The 22,810-nt window shown below is 31.2% G+C and overlaps 2 protein-coding genes across 3 annotated transcripts; both read right to left on the reverse strand.

Annotated features, from left to right (window-relative positions):
* Positions 1-1,128: 1,128 nt before the first annotated feature.
* On the reverse strand, positions 1,129-3,662 carry LOC105139729 (protein trichome birefringence-like 41). The gene is made up of 5 exons (XM_011046286.1): positions 3,185-3,662; positions 2,788-2,959; positions 2,038-2,213; positions 1,776-1,934; positions 1,129-1,659 (listed from the first exon to the last, which is right to left on the reverse strand). The coding sequence occupies exons 1-5, from the start codon at positions 3,475-3,477 to the stop codon at positions 1,347-1,349; spliced, it is 1,113 nt and encodes a 370-aa protein (XP_011044588.1). The 5' UTR covers positions 3,478-3,662; the 3' UTR covers positions 1,129-1,346.
* Positions 3,663-14,949: 11,287 nt separating this feature from the next.
* LOC105139730 (protein trichome birefringence-like 41) lies at positions 14,950-20,221 on the reverse strand. 2 transcript variants are annotated; one of them, XM_011046288.1, is made up of 5 exons: positions 19,704-20,221; positions 18,245-18,416; positions 17,479-17,654; positions 17,162-17,358; positions 14,950-15,542 (listed from the first exon to the last, which is right to left on the reverse strand). In XM_011046288.1, exons 1-4 carry the CDS (start codon positions 19,955-19,957, stop codon positions 17,187-17,189), a joined length of 774 nt encoding a protein of 257 aa, XP_011044590.1. In that variant the 5' UTR covers positions 19,958-20,221; the 3' UTR covers positions 14,950-15,542; positions 17,162-17,186. The 2 variants fall into 2 exon arrangements, with proteins under 2 accessions (XP_011044590.1, XP_011044589.1); XM_011046287.1 differs by having other exon boundaries at positions 15,019-15,542; positions 17,200-17,358.
* Between the last annotated feature and the right edge of the window lie 2,589 nt (positions 20,222-22,810).

The following is a 22,810-nucleotide window of genomic DNA, read 5'->3' on the forward strand; positions in this document are numbered from 1 at the left end:
TTATAGAGTTTAAGTTAACTAGTTCAGATTTTCTTGAATGACTAGTGTGTTAGGATCAAACTCCATGATATTTTGGTTTGTTTAGAAAGATCAGTGTGAATCAGATTAAGAAAGATGACAAAAATAATTACTAATGATTAGGGTTGTATCTGTGATTATTATAGACAAATCAATAGTTTTTGCATTCTCTGGTTGAGGTGGAGATCATGGTTACGAGAAAAGATGAAGGAAAATGAAGTTATATGATGTTTTTAGTTAGTAGTGAAAAGCCCTAGTAGTTGAGTAGGTGTGAGTATGGTAGGACTATCAACTTCCTTGATTATTTTTTGGCTAAGTTTTTGTCTTTTTTTAGTTGAGGGAAAGGAATTTAGTGTCTCCTATATTTTTGTTACTTCTTTTTTTTTTTAATTTTTTTTTGTCTTTTGTTTGGATCAATTCTTATTATAAAAGTGTATGTTCTCTTTATTTATATTGTCCAGGAATATCTACACAATAAGAAAAACTACATGAAAAAAAGAAAAAGGTAATGTTTGGAAATTTTATATTGTTTCCTTCTTGGTTATAGATTCCTTATTAAATAAATTTTCTCTTCTTAGAATCTCGCCCATGATTTTCTAATTTAGTTGATTTTATATTTATTTTTTAATCTCAAATTGATTATCTTTTTACTTTTTTCTCATCTAATTTTCTCTTCTAGAATCCCTCTAGATTTTTTTATTTAACATGTGCTTTAATTTTTTAGTTTATAATTATTTTTTAATAAAAACATGCTAATGATAATTGCGTATTATTTTTTGGATGATGTCAAAAAAATATTTGCTCCAATTAATCATCTAGTTTTTTACACTAACTCTAAAGTTGTGATGAGAAGACCAACTATGAGTTGATGGATTCAATTTCTTAGAAATCTTTAAACTTATTTTATTATGGTATGATCTTGTGTGGATATATTTGAGATTTAGATTCGAAAGTTATCTAAAGTTATATTGGTTTCAACTACTAAAGTAAAATTTCCCCTTCCTAAAATCATTATATGTTGTATAATTATTTATTTTTCATTTAGTTTAATATTTTTCACATCGAAGTTTTAAAAAGAAAAAGAAAAACTCAGAAATAACTCCAAGTGTTAGCGAGATGATCTACAAGAATCAAGATAAAGAACCATAACACAATTCATGCTAATGTTCAATCAGTCTTCCTCCTTTATCGAAGTCTCCTTTCACAATCTCATTTTGAGAGAAGAGTAAAATGTTACTACTATATCGACTTGTTCTATAATGTCTTCCATTGTTTTCTAGTCACAAAAACAATGGAGCTAGTCCTTATATTTACTATTTATAGAAGCCCTAATTTATTGCCTTCCCTTGAGAGATAAGAGTCGCATACAGAAGTTCATTCCAAGTATCTGGAACCCCAGCAAGGCACCAATGACTACAATCATTTCCCTCTTTGCCATCACTTCCATAAATGGATGGATGCCCGTCTTTTCTTAGTTGTGATAGTGTTGTTACATCAAGAAGTGTGACGGAGACCTTCATGTTCCTTAAAACGTCCCTCACCACAGCTGCTGCTGGTGGCGAGCGTCCAGGATACGAAGAACCATTTATTGGTTGGGTTTGCCCATTGCAGTTTGACTTGGTTTCGTTCCATTCGTCACCACTGAGTACAAAAACAAGAATGCATTAATCCAAAAGAAAAGAAAAAATCAATGCAGAGTTTTCCTCCACCGCAGCTGGTGGTGCTGTTGGTGAGAAGAAAGAGTAGGGCTTACTTACTTGCAATGCGTTGGAGAGATGCCTTGAAAGAACACTTCGGTAACGTTAGGATTAATGTTAGTGTCAACCCAGTTGGACCATGTAGTGAGCCCCTTTCTAAAAGCAACCAAGCGATCCATGTCTTTTTGGATTGTCTTTCCCTCTTGAATGTAGTCCCATCTGAAACTCGAGCCAAGAGCTTGATCTCGTAAATATAGCAGCAATAATTATAAATATTGATTGAACTTGTGTGTGTGTGTGTGTGTGTGTGTGTGTAACCTACGGCTTTTGACTTCCTTTATGAGTCCACCAGTGCCAGGTATTGAAGATAAGCATGTCGTGTCCTTTCCAGTCTCTGCCATTTTCAATCGAATCCAGCTTCAGAACCTTGCCTATCTTTTCTGTGACTAGATCAACTAAAAAAGGATTGCGAGATAGCTTCACAGAAACCTCTTCATCCTGCAAATTACATTAATTATTAACTTGTAATTCATGGTGTGCGTGCTTATATTGCAAGATATCAAGTTACTGCCTCTTTTTCATAAAAGCTTAACATGATTTGCAGTTATTTTGTTTTTCATAAAAGCTTAACATAATTTGCAGTTATTTTGTACTCCTCATTAGTTGTAATACCTTCTCATCGATTTCTTTTCAAAAAATATATAAAAATTATGAAAATTTTATTTAACAGTTATGCATAAAAAATCATATTAAAAAAAAATTACAAATATTTTTATTCAGAATTTTCTTAACTTAAACAAAAACTTTGTTGGAAAGTTGAGAAATTTTTTTTAAACGTATGCTATTTCCTTTTTTAAAAAATATATCTTGATGTATTTTTTATTAAATGTATTTTTAATCTAAAGTTATTTGAACTTATTTTTATTAACTACGAGGATATATTTTGAATTATGATTCAAGATTAAGAATTATTTCTCATAAATTCTTATTAAGCGTCACAGGAACTTTTTATTGCTGGCATTGAGAACAATGGATATGTGAAAGATACAGCGACGGCGCATCAGAAACTTAACATTACCGAAAACGTAGAGAGGCCTCCCTTTCTACTAAAGGTGAAATTGGATCGTGGCGCAGAAGCTTGCAGCATGCATGTGAGTGACTGCCATTGATTAAAGCTTAAAGAATCCCCTACAAACAAAATTTTCTTCCCCTTGAATCTTGTCAAGAAATCCTCACCACTGAATCTAACAGCACCACGAGAAAGCTTGTGTTCATAGACTCCTCATGTCCCAGACTCAGATAAAAACATGTGATTAAACATGCAGTTCAGAATTTAATTAATCTCCCTCAAATCCACATCCCAGCACTAATCATACAAAGAAACCATGCGCAAATCAAACCAGTATCCAAAGTCAAAGCCATTTCTAAAGAATGTAAACCTAGCTAGCTAGCAAGGAGATGACGAATACCTTGGCAATTCACAGGCAACAGGCTTCCATCTGTACTGGAGATATAATTTGTCTGGGCGTCCATTTCCCTGGCAATCGAATTCTTTCTCAATGAAAGGGCAGGCGGATGAATTATATAATGGATAAGCATCATCTGCAACCCAGCTACCCTGGAAAAAATCACAACCACCTATCTTCGAACCGCCCAAGTTATCATATAATAGCGTGGCATTGGATTGTCGAAGACATGAAATTATGAGAAGGCCAAGAGCAAAAGTTAACAACGAGCAAAAGCTACGAAACCCATTTTCCATATTGCTTCACACTGCCTAGGGGCAAATGGGCAAGGGCTGTGAAATTATAAGACATGGTCTAGCCTTTACATATGATCATAAGCTTTTAGGAATATTTAGATTAAATGAAAATATCTTCTTTTTTCCTCGTATTAAAATTTTTCTCAGATGCTGGGGTTCATGACTCATCAGTTTTTTCTCTTTTATTTTCTGATAAAAAAGAATTATTTTATTTTATTTTGAAAATTTTATAGTCTGTGATGGTGGGCATGAGGAACTCTTCAGTGACGTAAGGTCTAATTTCTCTCCGCAACAACTATGTTGTCATCCTTTTAAGGAAAGCTTCCTTCAATGAGAGGGGAATTAGAAAAGAAAGAATCTTGAATCTTTGCTGCAATTGTTTGAATCTTTGCTGCAATTGTTTGAAGGGGAATGATGGGGGAGAGCATCATTGACGTGCTACCTAAGAAATGGTATCATATCTATGAGATTGTTCTTAATGAATATAACTCTTAATAATTTATTTATTTTTATGTTTTATTTTTTTAAAAAAAAATTATTTTTTAATTTTTAAAATTTTTAATATAATAATATCAGAAAAATAATTTTTTTAAATAAAAATAAATTTTTAATATATTTCCAAAAAAATACATTCTAAAAAATTATTATTATTACATTTGTTCACACTATTAAAATGCTGCAGTGTCCCATCTTGTTGACACTATTCTAAGTTTATGCCTGTGGAACACGTGCAGTGTTCCATCACATTGAGATTTTTTTGGCATGGATTGCAATGGTAACTAATGAGTATTCATAGTAAACCCAAAATAAATGTTTACGTATGTCGTAACAAATGTTTTTGTTTTTATTTCATTCCAAATTGCAAATATGGCTGGATTAGAGATAGAAGAGTAAATTAGCTTTTTGACTATCTAAATATAAATTGGAAAATTTGTGTGAGAATTTAATTAAATAAATTTATAATTATTTGTGTAAATAAATAAATAAATTATTAATAATAAATAAAAATAAAACTATAAAAATTAAAAAATATATGTAGATTAAGATAATTGATCTCACAACATAAGAAATTTTTCTAGTTATGTTTATTGATTTTGTTTATTAAAAATTAATATTTTTATCGAATAAAAAATTAGTAGAAATGAACACACACATGACACTGATTGAGTAAAATAAAAAAAAGTATTATGCAAGACCGAATATAATATAAATATTATCTAAAAATAAATATTTTTTATTTTTAAAATAAAATTTATTTATATAACAAAATATGCATGAATTAGAATAATATTGTCTTCAAAAATTAAATACATACAAAATAATTTTTTTTTAAAAATCTCTATTATAAAAAGGACTTCAAAACCTATGGTCTAAGCTATGAGATCTGAATAAACTGATAGAAAAAAAATTGAAGATTACCACAAAACCATTCTTTAAAAAAGAATAATGCAAAAGGATGAAATCAAATAATCAAAAGAGTAAACAAAAATATATCGACCTACATTAACCTTTCAAGATTGTAACTTGAGTCATTAAATTAGAAGTACTATAAAAAAAAAAGCCATAAAGGTTATTCGCCAATAAATCAAACAGTAAAAGATGAAATCAGAAAAAAAAAATTAAAAGAATGAAGGTGAAAATCAAAAGGAATACGGACTGAATTTAAAAAAATAATAATATATGACATTGCCATAAAATTATCAAATACAAATAGACCGATCGAAACAACACCTTTGATAAATTATAGTGATGCTTGCCGACATAAAATAACAATGGTATCTCCCTTAGAATTCATAACCCCCTTTTCTCCCCCTTCCCTATTTTTTTCTTCTTTTTCTTTTTTTTATTTTGTAAAAAAAAAACACTCTTGTGCTCTTAATTTGTTTCATAAATCAAGCTTTTATTATCATAAATCTAGTTACCCCAACAGTTAATCTGTCAATATTTTTATTTTGGTTCTTTTTTTAAAAAAGATTTATATTATAAGCACTACTCTGGTGTTATAATTCCTACATTTAGTATTATATATTGCCCTATACATATAAATAGAAAAGAACTGGCTAAATTAAAGGTTAAGAAACTACCTAATTATTCTCAATTTGGCATTAGAGTCTTCTATCATCAAAACTCTTTTCTCCCTCTTACTTGCAACTGACTTCTCTCTTCCTTTCCTAAATGGATTCTAATGTTGTTACTTGTCGCTACACGACATCGAGCGACGGCTCCACTCCTTTTTGTTTGTTTTTTTAAACAAAAAAAGAATAATTTAATTTTTATTTGATTGGGGGAAATAAAGATTTTATTGGAGTCGCCATCTAGTAATTTGAAGGAACTAGAAATCCAAAATTAGATATTGGTCCCAGAGATTCGGGTACTGGGTTAATTATGATTAAGGGAAGGTAGACACCACCCTTAAAACATCTTTTCAGAGAAATGTTATCTTTACTTGTGTGTTTTTCTTATTTGATTCAAATGTTACTATATTTTGTGCTTATTTGTAAATTTTTAACATGATTAACGTCAGTCCCTAAAAATATGAGACACGTTAAAAATGACATCAGTCCCTAAAATTAGGAGACTTTGTCTAAAATGTCGACGTTTATCCCTAAAAATGAGAGTTACGTCTGATTTATCAAAATAAATAATAATGGACATAATCCATATTTAGTATTTTTTTTTTACATCGGTCCTTTTATGTAAATAAAAGAGACGTGTCGACAAATAATATTTATTTTATAAAACAAAAATTATTTTGATATCATTGAAAAATGGATATATCAATTCTTGAAAATTGGGTTTTTGACCCATGAACAGTGATATGATAAAATGGGTGTTGGACCCGCATCGTTATTTATTTTGGTTTATTTTTTTCTTTTTCAAATGCAAAAATTTATAAATATTTATATATAAAAATATCAAAAAATACCATAAAATATCATAGAAAATTACCTGAGTACCTCTTTATAGGCAAAAGACTGAAATACCCTCGAATTTATCGAAAATTTATGAAAATGTCATTGGCGGCGCGTGTGGCTCACGTGCAACTACTGTTGATGGCGGCGAATTTTTTCGATGAGATTCCGGTCAAAAGATGGTTGATTCTGGTAGATTTGAGGACGAGGATTCTGATGGTGGTGGTCTCGTTGGCCGTTGATGGCTGAGGAGGGAGAATCGACGACTTGAAGGTCGATTGGCCGATGACGGTCGCGGCCTTTTTCCAGCCAAAATCGCTGGTGAAAAAGTGTAACACGGCAGGGGTTTTGCTTCAGAGGAGGCGATGCACGTTTCTGTGGTGGTTTCGCGGCTTGACACGACCGAAAATGGGAGATTGGTGGAGAGAGAGAGAATCGCCGGCGAGAGGAGAGAGAAACTCTGAGTTGTGCTACTGTGTGGACGGCTGTATAGTGCAGTCGTGCGTCTGAAGCCTGGAAGCCATTGGATCTCGGATGAACAGATCGTGCGGCTGTGATTGGTTTGATCTTCAAGTTGATCGGACAGTTAGGATTGAATGGGCTACGATCTGGTGTATCGCGGTGTACCGAGTGTTTGGTACACTTGCTGACATGACGCAACAGGATCAAAGGGCAGATTATTTTAAAGGCTGAGATTGATTTGGGTTTTAATCTGGTGTGGTAAACCTATTGTATCCTAAGAAATCAAAGGCTTAAATTTAAACACTATTAGATCTAACAGTTGGGATATTTTTGGTATTTTTCAATTTGTTTAAAAAAAACTAATATCTTACTAGGGTAGAAAAAGTATTAAAAAAATGAATAGTGTCAAATAGTAACACAAATAGTAATGCAAATGCTGCCGCTCAATTCAGAATTCAGAATTCGTGGTTTTTCTCCGTGTCCCCTGTGTCTTGATTTCATTGGCTATTTATAGCCAATGAAGGAGACAACAAATCACAAGATTATGAAAATAATCACGGGATTGTTAAAATTTTCAACGTGCACCGACTGCCATCTACCAAATTGAATTATTTTTTTTGTTTTATTATATATAATAATACTAAATAATAATAATAATATTTATTTATAGGGGTAAAATTTAAAATTCAAATCAGTATTATAAAAAGTTTTTCATCCTCTAAAAATAAATTTTAATTACTAAAAAAAAATCTTTATACGGGTATCAACTCGGTGGACTGGGTTTTTTGACCAAAAATACCAGTTTTGACCCGAAATAGCCCGAACCTCATTTTTCATCCCGGTCGACATGGTGGGACCCGTATCGACCTGGTGGACTCGGTTTTGACCCGAAACTTATTTTTCATCCCAATCGACATGGTGGGACTGGTATTGACCCGGTGGACTCGGTTTTGACCGAAAATGACGGTTTTGACCCAAAACGACCAGAAACTCATTTTTCATCGCGATCGACATGGTGGGACTCGTATTAACCCGGTGGACTCAGTTTTGACCGAAAATGACGGTTTTGACCTGAAACGGCCCGAAACTCATTTTTGATCCCAGTCGACATCGTTTAACCCGTATTGACCTAGTGGACTCGATTTTGGTAGAAAGATGCGGTTGACTCGAGAAAATATATTTTAAACTCTTTTTTTTCTTTTTTCTTTTTTTTATTTTTTATATTTTTTTTGTCATGAATAATAAGATAAAATAACATTCAAAAAATTTTAGTGAATCCAAAATTGGGTTACAACATTACTGTTGACTTCTCCCTCGACACCAATAATGCAACCCAACCAGCTAGTCATCAACAAGCTGTTGTTGGTAGTGTTCTTCCATAGTAGCAGACTTCTTCGCTTATAAAACACATCAATGACTCCTCTTCACATGTTTCAGTCATTTCTCTATGTATCATGGGAACACAAACTCTAGTTATTATAGCTCTATCCAACACCCATCAAGTTGTTTTGTTGAAACTTATTAACATAAATTATTTATATTGGCAAATGCATATGAAACCCTATCTTCTTGGTCAAGGTGCTTTTTAATTTATTGACGGTTTAGTGTCGTGTCCCCCATCTCATGTTTCTAATGATTCTGATGTTTCCTCTTTGACAATCAACCCTGTTTTTCTTTATTGGAAGCAATAAGATCAACTTATTTTAAGTGTGTTACTCTCCTCTCTCTTTATGGATATGTTGCACCTCGTGGTGGATTATCATACCTCACAATGTGTTTGGCTCTCTTGAGAAAGCTTTTACATCTCTATTTAATTCTCGCATTAAGCAACTCTATAGTTCCTTTAAAGGTGTTCAACAAGGTGAATCATCAGTTAGTATATACATGAATCAAGTAAAATCATTATTTGATGAATTAGTTGTTGTTGGCTAACTATATCTCTTAATTATTTTAATTTATATGTGTTTCGTGACCTTCGTGGTGAGTTCAAATACTCGGTAACTAGTCTTATAACTAAGGTAGAACTGATATCATATATCGATCTTCGCAGTCATCTTCTTACCCATGAATTTCTATATTAGAACTCCTTTCATCTATAGACGCAAATTCCTATTTGTTGTCTTCATCTCTATTATTGCAGCCACCACTACTGCTAACACCATAACCCTTTGTTCATCTTGCCATGTCTTATCACAACTCTAATTTCAATCATAACAAGGGTGTCTTCTCATGGAAACTGATTAGTACTTAAAAGTGCATTTTTATCATGGTTTTATATCATCATTTTGCACTTGAAATATCAATAACTCCTTAACTAAAATATGTTTTATAATAATGTATCTAATAATATAAGATACCTATAATTTGTGGTAAATATCTATTTTTAATGCAGGCCTATCACATAAATGAAAGGATTGATTGATGACCTGAAGAACTTAAATTGCAAGGATAAAGAGATGGCCAAACTTAGAAAAGAGATGTCGGTGCAATCCAAACCGGAACACTATTCGGTAATTGGGTCATATCTGGAGCTACAGATCTCAGATTTAGGTCCAATTTATATGGATGGAAAGGTAAGACATAGGCCTACAACTTTCATGTGGAGCCCAAGATCTAAAAAGGCCATTATCAAGTCCAAATTGTAGCAACAACAAAGAAGCCCGAATCTGTCTTCCAGCCCGAGCACTGTTCGGTATTTTGGCCATATCTGGAGTTCTAGAAGTCCAAATGAGCTGAATGTTTTACACAAGAAAGCTGAGACAATTGCCTACAACTTTCATGTTTGCAACTGGCTCCAATTTTGACGTTATCAATGACGTTTTTAGCAGACAAGAGAAGATAAGGATTGTCACCAAGTCAAAAGTTGGCCACCCACTTATCAATTAGTCATCAAATCAATAGTTCCCAATTTTGGCCTATAAAAGGAGGCATTTGCCATGCATTTAGGCATCTTGGTTTCCAGATCAAGATCATGCTCTTCCTTTCTCTCTTTGTATTTTTTGTAATGTTTATGTTTTGCTTTCATTAATATTAAGTTTATGCCTTTCATTTCCTTTCCTTTACTTAGTTAACTTTTATGTTCTTATTTTGTTTATCTATTTTGCTTTCTTTCATTATGTCTAGCTAAGTTAGTTATGTCAAGGTGAAAAGGTTACACTAATGGTGTAAGAATAAGTATAATGTAAACTTAATATGGACTTTAATGTTTGATACTAACATGTTTTATATTTGTTATCTTGTTCACTCTTTAATACTTTGCTTGTTAAATGACTAATCTTGATTTATGTTGTATAACACTTGGTACAACAAATGCTTGGCACTTTCATAGCCCATAATGTATGGTATAACCGACACCTGAGCTATGAAAGGAACTTGATTTGTTGTTAACATAAGTTATAATCATGAATGCTTGACGAGATTTACAAGTATTAGCATTAATTGAATAAGATGACTAATGTAATCATGTTAACAATATATAATCTGATTGGAACCTCCTTTGTGTGTGGTTTCCAATTCAATAAAAAGAGTTTATACTATACTTGTTTGATATACCATTAGTGGAACCTCTAACCTTGACATTTGTTATTATTATTGTTTAATCCTTACATTAATTTTCCATCTCCAAGTTCTCATCATCTTCTTCTTCTTCTCTTTCTTTTTCTTTATTATTATTATTGTTATTATTATTATTGTTATTATTATTACTATTACTACTACTACTACTATTATTATTAGTATTATTATTGCTTCTATTATTATTGTTGTTGTTTATAATTATTGTTTATAATTGTTGTTTATAATTTGTACAATTAACCTCCCTGTGGTTCGACCCCGGTCTTGCCGGGTTATTTATTACTTCGACACTCCTGCACTTGGGAGAAGACATCAATCTTTTAGTCGTGTCAGAAACTAACAACCCAATAACAACTGTTACAATCACTATAATAGGTCCTCATCTGTTACAGACTAGAGGCCGGATAATTGGCAATAGAACATGTGTAATATAGGGCCTAACTAGTAAAATGTTAAATCCTAATTGTGCTTAAACTTCAACCACACTGCTCCTCATTGTACCTAGTTTCGTAACAGTACTTAGCAACCCTCTACTCATCTTGTTATCAGAAACATTTTTGCCAGTACTTGGTTCTCATACACGGCATAAATCAACACATCACATCTGATCTTACAACTCTAACTGATTCTATAACCTATCTTAGTAATAATCATTTGTATGTTGGTGATACTAAAAGCCTTATCATATCAAATGTTGGATATACCATGTTACATTCCTTACAATGCATATTTTAAAATTATCTAATGTTATTTATGTGCCTCATATTACCAAACCATTATTATCTATTCAAAAATTTTATCGTGATAATCATGTTTATTTTGAATTTTATGTTTTTGTGTTTTATGTCAAGGATCTCTTCACCAAGAAAGTTTTTATTTCTGTTCAAAATAATGATGATCTCTATGTCCTCTTCGAGTCTTCTGCCATACTAATTCCTTAAGTGTTTTGGTCTTTTTGCCTCAACATAATTGTTAATATGTAGCATCATTATTTGGGTCATCGAGCCTCTTGTATTTTAAATTTATTAATTTCCAATAATAAAATAGTTTGTACTTCTAGGCGTTCTCTTGCTTGGTGTCAAGCTTGTCCATTAAAAAGTCATTGTATCTGTTGTTGCAACCTATAGATTACAAAACTACCACTCCACTTGACTTAATATTTAGTGATGTTTAAGGTCTTGCCCCTATGTTTTATTTTGATGATTTTTGTTGCTTTGTTATATTTATTGATACGCATACCAAATATAAATGGTATTAACCTTTTATTACAAAATCTTATGTGTTTCTTATTTTTTGTTATTTTCAAACACTCGTTGAGTGTTAGTTTTTATGCAAATTAAATCTATTCAAACTAATTAGGATGGTGAATATTGTAAGTGACATTAATTTTTTAAAACTATTAATATTCATCATTAGTATATTTGTCCTGATACTCATGAATAAAATGGCACTATTAAGTGTTGTCATTGACACATTATCGAAACTAGCTTCACTTTTTAAGACCAATAAAGTGCACCACTATGGTTTTGAATCATCGATATATTTTATTAATTGCGTGCCTACTTTTGTTCTTCAAAATAAATCTCTATTTGAGTGTATGTTTTATCATACTATTGATTATAATTTTCTACGTACTTTTAGGTATCTTTATTTCCCTTTTTTGCATCTACATCATGCTTACAAGTTAGATTTTCGTTACTCTCTATGTGTGCTTTTAGGATATAGCTCTTTTCATATTGGTTATTATTATCTTGATTTAACATCTTAATATATTTATATCTCTTGTCATAATTGTTTTCATGAAGATGTCTTTTCTTTCGTGAATTATGAATAGTTAGTACATAAATTGATACCCTACACACAACTTACACACCTCCTAACCTTAAATCCTTCCCAAAACTTTCAACCCACTACTCTACAAACTTGTCAACCAACGCCCTTGCCCTGCAATCTATCACACTCAAAGAAACTCATCGCTTACCCACTAATTTTGTAACCAATCCATCACCATCCAGCCTTGTCATACTGTCACCATCTACTTGTTTTTCCAATGATCATTATGCAGAAATAGGTTCTCTATCAATAGAGGTTCATGTTTTCAAGTTTGTTACTATAGAACAACTCAGTTCTACAGTAAGTTCTCTAGTGCTTGTTGTGCCAACTAGTCCTTCCACGAGCTCTTCAGCTAGTCTGTCACTCTATGTAGATCTCTTCTCGTATCCTCTCTAGTAGCTTACAGGTATAGGCTCTTCTCCTTCTCGTCCTGCAGCTCGTCAACACCACATGTTCCTCCGTTTTAGACAATTAAAGACAGCACTGTCGACAACAACTACTACCACTACTGATGCTTCAATATGTCGAGTGGTTTCTTCTCTTGCCCATAAACCCATTGCTTTTACTTATAATAACAGATATGAGGTTTGGCATAGTGCCATGCACAAGAAAATTTAAGCCTTATTTGCTAACGAAACTTGGACCTTACTGCCTTTTCATTCTTTAATGAATATTGTTGATAGTCGGTGGGTATATAGAATTAAACACAGAGTTGATGACAACATTAAGATATATAAGATATGTCTAGTTGCTAGAGGTTTCACTTTACAAGAAGATATTAATTACTCTGAAACCTGCACATATAAATAGAATGAGATTAATTAAACCAAAGGTTAAACCTCCTAATTATTCTCAACTATTCACTATATTAAGATGTATAAGACATGTCTAGTTGCTAGAGGTTTCACTCTACAAGAAGATATTAATTACTCTGAAACCTGCACGTATAAATAGAATGAGATTAACTAAACCAAAGGTTAAATCTCTTAATTATTCTCAACTATTCACTACATCAAGTCAACAAAACTATCCTCTTTATTTTTTATTTTATTTTTGTAACTCATTTTCAAAATGTTAAATTGTTGGTATTTTTATGTATTATACGTAGTTTATTTATATGTTTACTTGTTTTTATAACTTTTTTTCTATAGAAATTTGTTATAAAAATATATGATTTGTACATGTTAGGGTTTGTTTAAAATTTTAAAAAATTTATTTGTTTGTCATTTGATGAAATTGAGCTTCATTTTGTAACTTATATGTTTTATAATGAAATAAATAATGGCTTGTTTAATGAGTACATTTCACACTTAATCAATTTTATTATTAAGTTAAAGTTTTTGGTAAATTTGGAGGAATTTGAGTTTTTTTTTGGAGAAAATTAATAATGATTTAAGTGTACTATTAAAATAGATTAAATAAGTATAAATTAAACCAATGATAGCTAATTATTTAGGTATCAATAATTTGTTTAGTTCATATTACTAATTAATACATGTTGTCATCAATATTTTATATAGATTTCATAAAAATAATGGATGATCATTTTTGGATATATCGAGTTTTACTAGAAGGGTTGCGCTAGATGAATTATTGTAATGGAGTTGAGGGTTTTATTAAGTACACACTGTCTAATCTAGAAAATATTAGTGGATGCGATATTAAATGTCAATGTAAGAGGTGTAAAAATAAAATAAAAATTCAATCTAAATGTTATTACGATACATCGTTTATAAGTTTATGGGGAAATACTTATGTTGGTTTGCACATGCAGAACTATATATTCCTTACAAGACCTTAGTTTTTAATAGAAGCATATAATGTACATATTAGGATACGTACAAACATATTCAATCCATTTGGATTATTTACTATATCATATTGTTGTTAGTTGGTGATACTCACATTATACAACTTGCCACCTGAGATGTATATGAGACTGGAACTCATGTTCTTATCCATGATCAACCCTTTTCTCATTAGTTGCTATAATGCGCTTTCAATTACACTGTCAAAGAGAATGTTTGGCTATCAAGAGGTGTTGAACATGTCATCCAAAAAATACAAATGCCTCCTATGTAATACACGTGTCAGTAATTTTTTAAAATAAAAAATTAATTATTCAATATAAAAAGACCAAAATACCTTCCATGAGTATGAGATACTTTTTCTTATTTGTTTCTAAGAAAAAATATATCATTTTTCTATATTACTAGAAACCAAAAGATAGAAAAACCCTCGATTAATATTTATATTTTTTTATACTTTGAGGTAAAATAAGTTATTTTACTATTTAATTTTTTTAAAAAATATATATATATGTACCCATTAAGAATCTTTCAATGATTAATGAATAATTAAAAAAGATCAAATTACCTCTAATCATCTATTTTTCATTGAAAGACAAAATAGTTAATTACCCATAATACAAAGCATCTACTTTATTATAGCAATCTATAATAATTTTATTTTTATATTTTTATATTATATATTTTTTATATATAACAACAACAAAAAAAAAAATTAATTATCCATGATCAAATAATAGAACAGAGCAGTAATAATGTGGAAATGACTAGCAATCCTTGGGCGATGAATAAACAAGCGTTGCCTTGGAAGAGAAGCAAATACATAGCGTGCATTCATGCATTAGGCCTGCTGAAACGGGTCACCTATATCATCACACAAAAGAAGAGAAGAATGCACGATTTTTCGAATGCTCTGCCCAACAGAGGGCGTGTACGTTTGCGCAATATCCTTATTACACCAAAGAGTAAAACTACTCAAGGATTTAAAAATTGATTCTTAAGAACATCTAATACAAATGTTGCTGAATTCAAGGACAGATTGTGAAAGGGTTAAAAGGAATGCAAGAATGTATGAGTTCTCGACGTTTCTGATACTTTCTCAGAAAAATATGAATGCCCCATCTAGTTCATGCAAGAAATTGTTCAACTTCCTCATCCTAAATAAATTTTTATGTATTTTCAACGTATAATTAGATTGTAAAGGATTTCATTCCAAGTATCAGGCACACCGGGAAGACACCAGTGACTGCAGTCCAGTCCGGTCGACCCACCTAGACCATAAATTGAAGGGTGTCCATCCTTTCGTAGCAGAGAGAGGAGTGTTACATCGAGCAGAGTGACAGGCTTTGTAATCTTGCTTAAAACACCTTTCAGAACCTTTACAGGTGGTGGCAACCCTCCCGGATATGTTGAGCCGGCGACTGGTTGCTTCAGACCCGCACAGCTCTTAGCGCCTGGTTCATCCCATAGGGTCCCACTGATAAAAAAAAATACCATTAATTTGTTAAAAACAATTAAACATTAGTTTAATTATCCAACAACAAAAAAAGAAAACCAGAATTGCTGCATTTTAGGAAGGGGAAAACATTCTACTGATATAATTTTTATTTTTATTTTAATAAACCGAATGTATTAATAGTCACAAAAGTTGACAAACTCACTATTTAAACACAACAACAAAAAAATAAAGGATAAGACAAAATCTACAAGACTTGAAAACATCAATCTGAAGACAAGTAAAAAGGGCCCAAGACAACTCCCAATATAGCTGCTGATCATGCATGTCACACACAAATCACGAACCAATCTAGCAGAACAAACTTGTTTAAAAAAATAAAGTAGAATAATAAATTAATACTCATTAGAGAGTGTTTGAAAATATTACTGTAGTTTTTTTAAATATTTTTTATTTAAAAAAATATATTAATAATATTTTATTTATTTTTTAAAAATTATTTTAAAAAAATAGGCTCTACTAAATTTACTCTCTTTTCATTACTTATCAAACAAAATACTTTAGATATTCACATCTATACAATAAATTTTTAAATTTGTTCAAGTATTTCTTACCTTAACATTATCTATTATTCAACAAAAAAATAAAAAAAATAAATATATGCATACCCTATATATTACTTTTCAGTAAAATAACTATAAAAAATCACATATTTAGGTTAATTTGATTTGAGATCATTATGATTCGAGTTAAATTACAATTCCTAATGGGATGAGTAGATTGTCGGTGAAAGATATTTTATTCTTAGCTCACAAACAATTGCCTTTAAAACTTGAAAAATCATTATGTAGACTGCATCTACTGTATTATCCATAAATTAACCCATTAAATACAGAATACATCAATAAAATTATAAAGTGTAATATCTAGTAGATATAATTTAAAAAAAAAATACAAATTAATATGATTAACTTATAAAACTTGTGACTAAAATGATCTAATTAAGATAAATTCATAAAAAATAAATTAAAATTTCAATACCTAATAAACTCAATTTTGAATAATATAATAAAAAAATATAATTTGAAATAATTAAAAATATGCAGAAAACTTTTAGGAAAAAAAATAAAAAAAACCTTGGCATTTCAATATTCATTACTATAGTAAAATACCAAAGCCTTTTGTATATGTTAATGTTGCGGTGACCTTAATTTATATAATATTTTTTCTTAAAATCCAATATTGTTGTATTGTATGAACTATGAAGAAGTTATAGATTTCATAATACAAGATCTCATTTTGAGGACCTAGATAGGGTATTTTTTTAATGTGTGTTTGGTAATATAATGTATGATGTTTTTTAAAAGTATTTTTGAATTGAAAATATATTAAAATAATATATATATGTCAAAATAACTGTATAATATACAAAAAATCAATTTAATTTCTCTTTATACAAAAAAAATTAATTTTTTTAAAAAACAAATTCAACCATAAAAATTAACACTTTTTTATTAATTTTGTTTTCTACGGCATATTCATTAAAGAAGTATTAGTGAAATTTATATTAATATATCGTATTCACCCTTACGATCGATTAGATTTAGACTAATGGAATTTAAATTAATTGTAGAACGTACATATTCATCAATGTTGCGATCACAATCAAAGAGCGTACTTGTAATGAGAAGGAGAGATTCCCTGGAAGAAAACCAGGGTTTTAGCAGGATCAACGTTTGAATCCACCCATTTAGCCCATGTAGTCAGCGCCCTCTCAAAAGCAAGCATGCGATCCATGTCCTTCTTAATCTCGTTCCCTACCTGAATGTAATCCCATCTGCAAAATCACAATACTCAGGTCATCTTCAAGTTTTTTTTCTTGTTTTTCTTAAAAAAAGAAGAAGAAAGTTCTGCCGCCATTCTGAATGAAAATGGCAGTGCTAGTTTTGGACATTACGGTTGCGTGGGTCCTCTGCGGTTCCACCAATGCCATGTGTTAAAGATAAGCATGTCAATGCCGTTCCATAGCTTACTGCCTTCAATTGAGTCAAGCTTCAAGACCCTACCAATTCTTTCACGCGCAACATCTACCAAGTAGACACTGCGATCAAGCATCACTTTCACTTCGTAATCCTGCAAGATCTTGAATGTTAGAAAACCTTAAAGTGATTTTCCCCTCTACCACATGAACAAGCGATTCGGTAAAGCCAGGACTCGTCCTATTTCGTTAAATCCAAGTCAAATTCTGACTAATCCCACTTACAGTGCTACTTGAGGCGTTCATGAGAACTGCAAATGATTCAACAAAATTAACTGGATATATAGTAATGGATCCTATGATAAATCATGCTGCCAAATCGATTCGTCATGTCTATTAAGAACCAAAAAAAGGCAAAAAGCTCAGTAGAATCGCAAAAGGAGCCTCGCCAATGGGAATTTCTAGGAAACCCCACGGCATAGCAGGCCCTTTTGCAGAAGCCGCTTAACAAAGAAAAGTGACCTAGAGGATCACATGGCTGGACAGGGGAAGACAAAGCATATGTCATAACTTGTCTGCCTGGATTTGAAAGATTTTAAATGTCTGTAGCGTAAGTCAGACTATGATTTCACGTGACATGAACTGGATGCATCGATCCATGACTACTTTTTCTTAATTCTAAACCAATCTTATCTTATAAAAGAAAAAGGAAGAAGAAAAAGCTTGCTGATTGATGGGTGCATACCGGAAACGCAAATATGGAGACGTCTCCCTGTCTAGTTAAATTGTATTTGGCTTTGGGCACTGAAGAGTGGAGAATGCATGTCAATGATTGCCACTGATTTCTGCTTAGAGAATCACCCACGAACATGATCCTCTTCCCCCTAAATCTTTCCAAGAAGTCTACTCCATTAAACCTACAAAAGTGTACAAAACATTAAGTTCCATTCTTGAATTATTCCTATGTTATTTTTCCATTTATTCCGTCGAGTGTTTGTTGTTGGTAAGATTTGTTGTTTGTGTTGTCATCACACTACAAAGCCAGTATCAATTCTTTTGTTATATAAAAAAATAAATTAATATTAATTAGCTGGTTCAACAGTATCTTTTGTCATCAATGAAAAAAAACCCATAATGTTGTTTTTTTAAAATAAATTATATATAATTGCATTTGAGCATTAATTCTCCTAGTAGGTTTCCTCCACACAAGTCAAAGAACCAATTTGGCGTGCAGGTTTCAAGTAAGTAGTAACAAAAATCTGTCACGGAGATATCAACTTCATTGAACAGCGTCGGTGGCTGGGCAGCCCTGAGGAGGAGTGAGGAAGACACCCCTCCAACCGAAGATTGCCGTGGGCTGGACATCATTTTTTGTACTGTTTTCCATCCCCACGATGCTAGCAGAGAATCTGCTGCCCCCGACCCCACGATGAAACAAAGCGTAAGAAGGCAGAACACCCGCTCCGTGTGACCAATCACAGGCAGACAGATTCCTTGAGCAGCTAAACATTCCCACTCTTTCGCAATCATTGCAAGAGAGGAGCTTTGTTCTCATTGGGCCACGTACTTCGGCCCGTTTTCTTAAAAGAAAAACGCCAGAGTAATAAATAATTGGGTCGTGTCACTTGTGTGTGAAAGTGACAACTCAGTTCATAGAGGGAGGTACCAGGGAGACATGTCTGAATCAACTGTGTTGGTTCTCAATGAATGAGTAGAAAAAATTGATGGTGGAGGGATGATATTAAAAAAGTGCGTTCTGCAACTGTGCTCTCAACGAATGGATCCTAGCGCGTGCATCACTCTATACAATCAACTACGAAATCTATATGATGATATTAAAAAAGAAAAAAAATGAAAAATAGAGAGAGAGAGAGAGAGCGCGCTTTGACAGAAGTCATGATAGCTTCAAATCATATAAGAAAAAAAAAAAAAACTATTTTGACGATCTGCCAAGAGCAACATTACTCAAAAGATTCCACAGGCGTGCCAGCTGCCAAACCATGTTTATTGATGAGTACGATTGTAGTGTGAGCCGCTTTTAACGTTTGTAATTATTGTTTTATAAACCGTTCAACAATGGAATGACGATGCATAAACATGAGCCATGAGCCCCTGTTAGTTATGCTAATTATCCCCACAGTTGTCATACAACACAATTCAGAAAACTGTCATGCATAGGATGGGAGAGAGGAATGAAACAATACCTTTTTAAATTACAGTACAGAGGCTTCCATCTGTACTTGGTGTATAACGAATCGGGACGGCCATTCTTCTGGCAGCTGAACTCTCTTTCAATGAAGGGACAAGCTGAGGCGTTGTAGAGTGGGAAAGATCCATCAACAACCCATGTCCCAGTGAAGAAATCACACCCACTTGCATTCGCTTTATAAGCAAGAACAAGAAGTAGCAGAGGAACAGCTGCAGTCAGAGAGGAACCAGAAAGAAACCTGATGCTCATCTCTAAATCTGTACCAAATTAACCCACAATAGAGTGGTAGTGAAGATCTTGAGAGAGAGGCTAAACAAAAGGAGAGGTTGTAAAGGAGGAGATTAATGAGGCCAAATGATGCCTCTCTGTCTCTCTCTCTCTCTCTCTCTGATTTCCGTGTACTACCTTCATAGCTATATATATTCATAAATGTGTTGGTGAGGTGTGCGTCAGTCACCTTCGAGCAGTACGGTTGTCTAATTATGTAAGAGTTTGGGGTGGTAAAATAGAAAAAACATAATGCAGGGATTTGTTTATTTTGCTTTTATCAGCACTCAATTTCTTTTTTCTATATTGAGTGATCTTTTATTTTAACTCTCTTGCTTTATTTCTTTCGCACTTTCCACAACTTAGATTTCTTTTTTACCAATAAAATCTATATTTCTTTTTTATATAAATGGATGGTTTATTTGTTTTCTAGGTATTTTTTGTGTTAGTGATTCCAAAAAAATAAATTTTAATTGTGATTATGATTGAAATATGTATTTAATTAAAAATGTTGTTGAAATTATTCTTAGAAAACATATTTAAGGTTTTTGCTTAAAATTATAGATAAATTTTATGTTTTTATTAAAAACCTCAAAATAAACATATAATTAATTTATTTTTTCACCAGAGGAGAGGAGGGTACTTGAGGTGAGGGTAGAATAGTCAATGGCTAAATTATAGTAGGGCAAGTGAGAACAACTGTGGTTAATTTTGATGAAAAAACGAAAATATTAGGCTATATATGATTAAACAACTTTTTTTGGTGGGTTTCATAATTTTAAATTCTATATTAAATAATTGTTAAATTGTATATTGAAAATACCCTAACTACACTTTTCACAAATGATATTAAATAATTGTTTTATATTTATAACTAGAAGATATAGCTAAAAGGTACAAAAACTTACTTTTTTAATTAGTATATATTTTTTATTATCACCTATCACCAAAGTTCATTTCTCGAAACAATTTTTGTTCATACTATAGTTATTTTCTTCAAGATATTTCAAATTTTAATAAATTAATTAAACTTTTTAAGAACTTCAATTTTTATCAACTTTTTTTTCTTTGAATTAATTTTTAATTTTCATATCTTGTTTCTAAATTTGTTTTAGAAACCAATAAGAGACAATTTTAATAATTAGAAAACAACATTCCAGTAACATTTATTTTGATTATGTCAAAAAAAATATGTCCATAATTTTACTAAAATTAAGGATTAGATTAGTCTATCAATATATAATTTATAATAAATGAGAACAACCCCAATAAAAAAGATATTTTGAACCTCTCCTGTTTATTTAAAGGATATTTTATTTTATTTTATTTAACTATTATAACAAAATATTTTCCATCTCTAAAATAGTGCACGAGACACAAATAAGTAAAGGTATTACTACTGTACAATCTAGTGTATAAAATCAAACAAAAATCAAATCAGAAAGAAAAGGATTTTTTGGCCAACTCCATCAATTGAGGTTTAATTAGTATTGTTAAAAAAAAGATTATCTAACTAGTGCAAACATTACTTGTATTTTACATCATTTAATTCAAATCCATTGTTTTAACCATAAAATAACAATGAAATGATCTATTTTTACGAAAAATCTTAGTATATATATAGAGCAAACAATTTGTGTTATTAGTAATACAATATGTATAATAATTAATAATTTCATGGGAATAATTATCTATTTTCCATAATGTTGTTATCCATTTCGAAGCCCCGTACAAACAAAAAAAATCCAAAAAAAGAAATAAAAAAATAAAAAAATATTTGAAGAAAATAAAAAATACATCAATAAAAAGAGTATACCAGAATGCTCAGAAAATTGTCAAAAAATGGTTGAGGAGAATCAAATATATGAGATTAAATAGTGTATTTTTTATTGATAAAAGTCTATTAGCAAATAAAATTTAATTTGAGGAAGAAAATTCAAAATTTAATGTTTAAGGTCTTAATTAGAATTTTTTTAATAAAATGTTTATTTGAATTTATTGAGGGCTTAATTGCAATAAAAATTAATTTTTAAAGTCAATTTAGGCTTTAATTATAAGAAATTAAAGTATGAGGATAGAATTATAATTTTTAGGATTTAATTTGGTCATACTAGGAGCTGAATTGCAAAAATATTGAATTTGATTAGAAACTTGATTTAAGAAATTCAAAATTAAGGATAAAACTATAAAAGACATGTGAATATAGGAGATGAAATAGGCCAAATTAAAGAAATTAAAAGTTTGTTAGTCAATTGAGGATCAAAATGTATAATTTTAGAACCAATGATTAAAATAAAAAGGACAATCAACATAAGAGCTCATAATTGAGTTTGGTGGGGGTTAAATTACATGCAATTAAAAATTTTATGTCAATTAAAGGTGTTTATGCCACAATTGGAATAATAAAGACTAAATTAAAACTTTACCAAATCTTGAATTAAAAACCTTAATTTCTATGTTTAACCTAAATAACACATCGTTTTACCTCTGTTCAGTTTCTTTCTTGGTAGTTCACGATGATCAAGTTGGGACCTTCTAAGAGTTTGTTATAGAGTTTTAGACCTCTAAATAGCATGAGGTTTTTTGCAAATGAAAAGGAAACATCCCTTCTACAACCTTATTTCAATGAAATTAGATGTTTACATTCTAATTTATCCATAGAAATCCCTACCAACTTATCATTGATTAGTCATTACTCAATTTTTAAATTTCTAGTTGATCACGTTAGCAACTTCAAATGCATGAATGTGAAGTTATAAACATCTAAATTGAGCAAAGCTAGATCCAAATGAAAGGTGTGCGCCCTTTACTAACTTTAGGTGATATCAAGTGATA

This window comes from Populus euphratica, unplaced genomic scaffold, assembly GCF_000495115.2.
Source record: "Populus euphratica unplaced genomic scaffold, PopEup_1.0 scaffold122.1, whole genome shotgun sequence".
Classification (NCBI taxonomy): domain Eukaryota; kingdom Viridiplantae; phylum Streptophyta; class Magnoliopsida; order Malpighiales; family Salicaceae; genus Populus; species Populus euphratica.

Bases quoted from the DNA above. Each gene is read 5' to 3' on its own strand.
- LOC105139730 (XM_011046287.1), bottom strand. From the start codon at position 19,957: ATGAGCATCAGGTTTCTTTCTGGTTCCTCTCTGACTGCAGCTGTTCCT. The intron at 18,417-19,703 runs GTATTGTTTCAT...ACACTTTTGTAG, and splicing joins CTGTACTGTAATTTAAAAAG to GTTTAATGGAGTAGACTTCT. The intron at 15,543-17,199 runs GTACGCTCTTTG...TTTTTTTATCAG, and splicing joins ATCTCTCCTTCTCATTACAA to TGGGACCCTATGGGATGAAC.
- LOC105139729 (XM_011046286.1), bottom strand. From the start codon at position 3,477: ATGGAAAATGGGTTTCGTAGCTTTTGCTCGTTGTTAACTTTTGCTCTT. The intron at 2,214-2,787 runs TTAAGTTTCTGA...TGTAATTTGCAG, and splicing joins TCTCTACGTTTTCGGTAATG to GATGAAGAGGTTTCTGTGAA. The intron at 1,935-2,037 runs GTAGGTTACACA...CTCGAGTTTCAG, and splicing joins CATAAAGGAAGTCAAAAGCC to ATGGGACTACATTCAAGAGG.